This window comes from Branchiostoma floridae, chromosome 2 (genome assembly GCF_000003815.2).
Source record: "Branchiostoma floridae strain S238N-H82 chromosome 2, Bfl_VNyyK, whole genome shotgun sequence".
NCBI lineage: Eukaryota > Metazoa > Chordata > Leptocardii > Amphioxiformes > Branchiostomatidae > Branchiostoma > Branchiostoma floridae.
In genome coordinates, this window is record NC_049980.1 from 23,808,664 (window position 1) to 23,816,819 (window position 8,156).

The 8,156-nt window shown below is 42.2% G+C and overlaps 1 protein-coding gene across 1 annotated transcript in view; it reads left to right on the forward strand.

The window, feature by feature from the left end:
- The window catches only part of LOC118409382, a 9,316-nt gene extending 1,468 nt beyond the window's left edge, over positions 1–7,848 (forward strand). Inside the window, exon 2 of the mRNA XM_035810372.1 lies at positions 6,753–7,848. Within this exon, the coding sequence (XP_035666265.1) occupies positions 6,753–7,191 (439 nt within the window). The 3' untranslated portion in view covers positions 7,192–7,848. The remainder of the gene's footprint in view (positions 1–6,752) is intronic.
- Positions 7,849–8,156: the final 308 nt, after the last annotated feature.

Consider the following 8,156-nt stretch of genomic DNA (forward strand, 5'->3'; position numbering starts at 1 on the left):
TTAACTCGTGTAGAACCTAGACGAGGTGCTAATTTGCATAATTAATGATCACAGTTTATCAAGCCACAGTATTTCATTACTACTAGCACACTAAAGATATGACTAATAGGACTAATAGGACACATATGTAACTAGAAAAGAGAGAAATATCGATAGACATCAATTATGCAAATTACATGATTTAGATAATTAATGAGAATTTTTTATTATAGTGTTAAATGACGAAAATTCTATTCTTGCGACATTTGGCAACAGCATGCACGTTAAGTTGAACATGCAGACGTAAGTCATGTAAATTAGGGTCTCATTTACACAATGTATGAGACAATGCTACAATAGTTCTCTTCGCCAAGAAGAGTATGAGATTGCTGACTTGGGTCTGTATGTAGGTCAACAGCAAATAACTCCAGAAATTGTGGATGGAACTTTGTGATTTTTGGTAGGTGTGTAGCGGTTGTCAAAAGAAATCCCAAGTTAGAAAACGGTTTACCTGGCGTTTTCCTACGGTACTGCAGCAAGCTTGGTATGTTTTTGGGGTTTGTTTTGGGCAGCATAAGTCAAAATGCAGCTGGGCGATTTTCACGATACTTGGTAGGTGTGTAGCGGTTTTTGAGAGAAAGGTCAAGTGCGAAAATGGTTTACCTAGCTCTTACCTACGGTGCTGTAGCGGGATTTGTATGTAAGTGCGTTTGTCTGTATGCAAGATAACTCGAGAACCCTTGAATGGATCCTGATGATATTTGATAGGTGGGTGGGTGTCAGGAAAACAAAGGTCAAGTTCGATAATGGGCCCTCTAGTGGCTGCCTAAGGTACTGCAGCAAAACTTTTAAATTATACACTTCGTGTTCTGGACAGGCTGTGGTCATGATTTTTGAGTGGTAGATAGCCCTTGGAACAGAGAGTAAGTGCTGTGAGTTTGGACCCCCTAGCGGCTTTTTGGGAACTGCAGGCACCGATTTCCTTTTAAACTTTGGACGAGAATAACTCAAGAACGTGTTGACGGATCATCAGGATTTTTGGTATGTAGATAGAATGAGTGATGACTTACACAATGTAATACTTATTATGCAAATCAGCAGATAATTTGCATAATTAATGAGGAACGTTCATAAATCCATTCCAACAGCATATAACTCAAGAATCTGTGTATGGATTTTCATGATATTTAGCATTTGAGTAGCGTTTGCAGAAAGAAAGGTTGTGTTCGAAAATAGTTGGCATATCATTTTCCGTTAGGACGGTAGCGGGCCGAGTGTGTGCGTCCGTTTGTTTGTGTAATGCATAACTCAAGAAGCCTTGAAAGGATCCTGATAATATTTGGTAGGTGGGTAGGGGTCAGAACAACGAAGGTCGAGTATGATAGTGGGCCCCCTAGCGGCTTCCTAAGGTACTGCAGCAAAAGTTCAATTTTTTACATCTTGTGTTCTGAACATGCTGTGGTCGTGATTTTTGAGTGGTAGATAGCCTAAGTGACGACTTACATAATGTAATGCTAATTATTCAAATCAACAGCTAATTTGCATAATTAATGAGCAAAGTACAGAAATCCACTGAATTCCATGATAGGACTTTCAAACTTGTTTGCATTGTTTTTGGCTGAAAGGTACTTTAGATAATAATCTACATGGAAAGATGCATTTAGTTGTAATCAGTGGCCAATTAACAGAAATAAACTGTTTTCTATATATATATATATATATCATTTTGACCTATATCTATAGACACAGCTGTTACACAGATGTTTTGCTGGAGGAGCTTGTGAGCTGGACGCTGTTACACTGGGGACAAAACCTCTGGAAGGCATGAAATTCTGATTGACCAGGCATGGTACCAGGTCATCTGTGATCACAGACTTGTTTTGGGGAGCATTTCTGGCTTTGTGAGGATCACAGTTCATGCTACTATTTAGTAATACATGAATAAGACCTTAAACTTAAAGTCTTAAATAAAGGCATGATTATTTGGCGAAGAGATGTGTTTGTCGAACTCTAGTTTTCTATGATAAGACTTTCATACTTTGAACACATTGTTATTTAGGTAGAGGAGATGATCAATTTGTGTAATCAATTAGAAACATTTACAATAGGTCACTCGTCACAAGAGATCGCTTTTCTTGTTAACAGCAATGCCCTACAAACATCCATCGCGTAAAACAATCTTCATACATACAGCCAGGCGAAAGGATAGAACACAAATGTAACACACCTACAAAAACAATCATTAATACTTAAACAATAAAACAGTCGCCATGGCAATAGTTTTTATTGCCACACTTATGTTTTTTATTTCTTTGCTTTGGGACAGACGGGGACAATGTGGCAATGTGGCACGGCACTCAAGTTACGCTTTTTAACTTACTCAAGGCTCATCTCCAGCAATGGATTTACGAATTAAGATTAAAGAGAGATATCAACATGATTTTTAAGTAATATGTGTTCTATCTGTATATGTTCTTGGAAAGGGAGATCCTGATCAGATGGACTCGTGAGTAGCAAAAGCGCTCTACTGGAAATTACATGACAATATATACAATTTGCGCGCTATTCATAGACATGATAGACATCGTACTGACATGCCTATAGATGTCTATGCCATTTTTAAATTTAACAGCTACACCCAGATCTAACCATCATAACGTTGTTACCGTACTGTGCCTTATCAATACAAGCATGTCCTCATATCAGACACCGGAAGCCGTTAACTCCTGCCTTGCCCACTACTGCATGGCGATGAGGCATATTTCGTTGCCCTGGAAACATTCTCAAATGGTCATATGGGCACTTGAAAACCCCTGTCATCACCCAACACCAAGATGCTCCTTGTTTGATTTCTATTCTGTCCGAAGCGCTTCTCCGATCTTTGAAAGGTGACTTTGTTGTTGTCGTTGTTGTTCCTGACAGTGCACAGTTACAGACACTGTGACAGTTACAGAAACTGCAAATCCGGTGTTTCTTATATTTGTCTTCATGAGCGACGGTGTCGGTCGTGGAATTACCATATGAGTCATTTCCTTTAAGTTGTGCTCTGTACCCACATCAAAACAGCGGACTATTGCATGGTTTTGAAAGCTAAACCCACGTCCTTGGGTCAACGTCACACAACAACTGCATCAAGATGAGCTGTAAAGTGTTGTCATAGCTACCTTAGATGTTGTTACGAAGATCCTTCTCCAAGTGATGCGATAAGGATTGCGTTAGAGCAGGACTCAAAGAGACAGGTATGTGGGAGTTCCTGCAGTGAGATTTGTATGTGAGATAAGTCATGGGATGTTAACGTATACAGCACTCCTGTCAGAAAGTACTGCGGCTCAGAGGTACACGTCGATTGGCAGTCTAATACTATGTAATCGTACAGACAATTATTATCTTCGCCAAAAAAGGTTTGAGTTGGATTGATACTTGGTATGTGGGTAGGTCTTGACGAGGCCTTTAAATGAATAGATTTCGGGCCCCATTATGTTTTTTAAGGGTACTGCGACGGAACGTCCGTTTGTGATATGTCGCGTTGTAGACAATCTATGGTCACCATTGTCGATTCAATAGTAGGAAGCTCTTGTAGTCTGAAAGAAGTGGCATGCATTTAGCCCTCTAGCAACTTTCTTTGGAACCGTAGGGGGCACTTCAGTTGCAAACTTTAAAAAGATTATAGGTGAAGATGGGCTGAATAGATTTTCATGATTTTTCACCTGTAGTTAATTTTAATGACGACCTACATAACAGTATAGTAATTATGCAGATGTGAACGCGATTGTAAAAATTGTACTGTATGACAGTACACAGCAGCTGGTACGTAGCTAGCAGACATCGAATGTACCCCATCATATGCACCTTCATTTACGGATGACACTCAGCAAGTTACGGTCTTTCTTTTATAGCATATATACATATGTTTACCAGACTCACCCGTCCACGGAAGTAACGTTGATTTTTTTTCTTTTAAACTGCGTGTAGTGAAAGTCCAGTAAAAGTTACATTTACTTGTTCTATTGAGCCGCTCCATTAATTGTTTCTTTATAGGAAGTCTGAGATGCATTTTGGCCCGCTTTCCTAATATCAGCATTGACTTTCACGGCTTATCAATGCAATGTTTGAATTGTGTACAACACTTACCCTTTATCCCGTATACTGACTATAGGTCGTTATCCCCAGAGCTTTAGCTTTATTTGATGAAATAAATTCTGTGATGGATTAAGCTTTTGTGAAAGCCTTGTACCTCATTGCAGGTCGGCCAACCGAAACGGTGTTCAAGTACATGACGTACTATGGTGTGACATTTCACGTTCGCGTGTTCTCAATGTGAAATAGAGGTGAATTGTATGCTAGAATTTGATCATTTAATTGACTTTGAGTCCAAATTGCATTTCAACCCGAAAGTGATCTCACTCGTAACGTCCCATTCACTGGTCTAATCTCGATCGGTAATCTTCATGACAGACGACGCACAGAAGTAGATTAGCAAGCAAATATCTGCGCGAATCTGTAACCCCGGTGTCCCAAAACGTAATTGCATTTGATGCGATATTACAAGCAACAGTCAATTCTGTTACGTTTACGGCATTGGAGTGTCGTCATTCTCTCACTATGCGCGAGTTTTGTTGTTGTTTTAACGAGCGCTCATGAGTGATAGCAGTCCTTGAAGGACGTTGGTTTATTGACAAAGTTACGGGCAAATTTTGCAAGCTCGTCAGAAGTCCTAATACTGTTCTTTACATCCGTTTCTACGAGCTAACTGCTGTGTCATTATGCTCTTTAGAATGAGCAAGGTTAACGAGAAGCTCGAGATAAATCAGAGATACATCACCTTTTTTGACTGACTGACTGACTGTACGTTAGAATCAATTCAGAAAAACGGCAATTATGAACAGCGCCTCCGACTACCTTGTAGTCTAGTCGTTGTTTGTTTAGAATGAACCAGAGAGTCTCTTATGGGAAAGGGAGGATTGTTCACCCGCTCTCTTCATCTGCATATCTGGTGATGTCATATCCTGCATCGTGAGCGTCGTATCAAAACAGTTCACGCTTGTCAAAGTGATTCTACAAAGAATGTGGACGGTACACCAAAAATTTCTATGTGTAAACTTTACTGACAAGAACCTACAGTACCTTAAAATTGGTTGTCTAGTGGTAGATCAACGGGGTGTGACAATAATAGGGTTGGTACTAACTTTCGCGAAAATAAATTTATCTCGAATCAGTTAAGCTCACTGAAGTGCTAGTATTCTACTGTTTGTGACAGAGAAGACACTATTTACACTAAATTACAGGTACATTGTACCGGGGAAATTCCACTAGCTCTTTCCGACAAGTGCAATGGGTAGTGGACCACGGCTTATATGTCCCCTCCGAAGGACTGCGACCCTTTATTAGTGTGCATATCGGGATTGGAACTCCCAACCTCTTGGTCCAGAGGCAGGTTAACTGCCCACTGGACTACAGACACTACGTTCGTGGGAATTTTGGGAACAGCAGATGTCCTTAAATGTCTTACACCGTACGATCCCCATCTGTCTCCAGTTCACATCCGCGCATACATTAACACTCCTCACCCCTGTATGAAAGGCGGTCGTCAGCCGGCTTGATGGCCGTCCAATTTTCCCGCTTAATCCACCCGTGATTGCCCTGCCTTTGTATTCTGTAAAGACCTGCAATGAAACGCCGTTAAAATGAGACTGGCTGCAGGCTGGAAGGAAGAACTTGCTAGTCTCTAATGTCTGTCCTATCACTTCCCCACACTTTCTTATGTTCAGCGCCATGGGTTAAGACAGAGAACTGTTTCAATTCTATCTTTCTGAACGGAATATATAGATGATACGCTGGATACGCTGGATACGTACAATATAGGTCCTGTCCTTAGTGCTGAAAAAGTTCTTACTATTGTCCTTCTTTCACCAGAGTAAAAACTGCTGAAGTTTTGGTCGATTGATTGTGTTGTAGAGGAAAAAGGACTTGCGCTGTAAAATTACTGCACAACAAATATCTGCACATGCCGAGAACTTCAATTACAAATTCGATAAATCGTGATTATGTATGCCTAACAGAGGATGTTCCGCGGTGAGCTGTTAGATGTAATGTGTGGGCTATTCAATTAGAGGACCCTGGAGGAAGTCAGTCAAAGATTCTGACGACATGTCAGCAACACGTTCCCAGGTTTCCGTCGTTTCGTGTACATCGCAGATCGAGATAAGCCATGTACAGGAAACTTCGCTAGTTGAGAATGGGTTTTAGATGCTCTATGAGGGTCTGGACGTTGTTTCCACTTCTTCTTATCTTCACGGGTCCTTGATAGCGGCGTCGCATTGTCTCACCCCCGGGCGCTCTCCCTTTCTTTCACTTTTATTCATTCATGTCTTTTAGTTTTATGGAATAACCCAGCAGCTATTCATGAATATATCTTGTTACTTTGTCCCAGTAGGCGGTGTAACCTGCAGTTTCACATAACCACCCCTGAACTAGCTGAATGGCTTGGTATTTGAACTTAACATACAAACAAACAAAACAAATACCTCTGCTAGCCGCGGTCCCCGACCACAACAGATTGTAGAACCATTAGAAAACAATTAGGGGAGAAACATACCTTTGCTCATCAAAGGTCTAGTCCAATACGGTAGTGAGAAAGAACGATTAGTCACCTTATTGTCCATATACGTCATTTTCACTGACTTAAAAATATCTCAAATGTTGCGCCATGAGACGTTCCTAACATTGCAAGAGTACACTAGTCTAACGAAGGCTTCGTTTCTTTTGTCCCGTAGTTTATTCCCCATGGATCTTCCGAAATCTCCACGTCTTCTTCCCCCTCTACGTAGACAAAATGGTCGCTCCAGCTCCCCTCGTCAATCAAGTACGAAAAGGGCCTCCCCTGTTGCAGTAGCAGATGGTAGCACCCGTGCCACGCTCGCCGCGGGTCGCTCCAGGCGGGAAGACCTCCGTCCCGGTTCTGAGACGGAAGGTGGGAGACAATGCACCGCTGGGTCGTGTGGGTGTGAGGCGGTTCATTTACACTGCTGGCTGCGACACGAGAGCTGGGCAGCTGAAAAGTCTCTCCCTGTCGGACGGAAAGATACCGACGTGGATTTCCACTTTGGATTGGAGCCCGGCCGGGAGGGCTGGCCGGGCGAGAGGGAAGGACAGGCCGGTGGGAAGCGGCACGAGTCCCGCTTTCCCAAGATGGGAAGCTCCGAAGGTGAGTGAGTAGGCGCGGCTTCTCGTCCCAACTATTGCGCGCCATATGGTGAAGTAGTGGCTAAGTTGATATACGTGTTAAATCATCACACGATCACCGGTAGAGCCTCGAGTCGTCCATGACTGTTTATCGAAGTGTTCTTTAGTATACGTAGAAGGTCGTTCCTACACCTGTTCCTGTGTCCCTCTATGTCACGCTATGACACGTCACACGACCGACGCGCAGCTGTATTTACGTTCGATATGAAAGAATGGGTCTGGGTCGATGACCTCGTGCACAACCCCACTGTAGCAGCAGAAGTCCTATCAAACTTCGACCAAACAGCCAATATCTCGTCCTTGAATCGGAAGTTGCCCGTGCATTTAGCCCCTCTCTCTGAATATCGATCACACCAGAGATAAGAGACGTTTCGCTGGTATTGTCCTTTATAGGATAGTCGTCAGGACAGGTGAAAGGATGTACAATGAGTATTTTATTCCTTTTCTGTGTAGCTTAGGCAATATGTTTCCACAATAAGCGAGACATGCATTTCTGTCCCTTTTCTATTTGCTATAAATTCTGTTCATGTTGTAGCTTCAGTCTGCGTTGCGTGTGTTGATGGCATTGTATTGGGTGAACTGGGCTGTCCTATTTCGGGTTTTCGATAAGAATAAGCTACCACTAGAAATTCTTTCACGTGAATAAAACTGCCCTTTTGGCACATGGTATGTACTCAGTTTTGTAGCTTACGAAAAGTAATTAAGTTTTTGTCAGATTTTGTTTATCCAGCTATTTTACGGCACATTTTTGTACCCCAGTGCTGTAACGCTCATCGTGCTTTGTCAAGCTCGTGGCAGCTGAGCACTCTGCTTGTTATGGGTACGCTTCATATGCAGCCAAACATAAAGATACATTTAGCGACCTACTTTGCAAGTATATGTTATGTAACCAGCGCTAACGGTGGCCTGAGATAACAGCACAGACGTCCGCACGA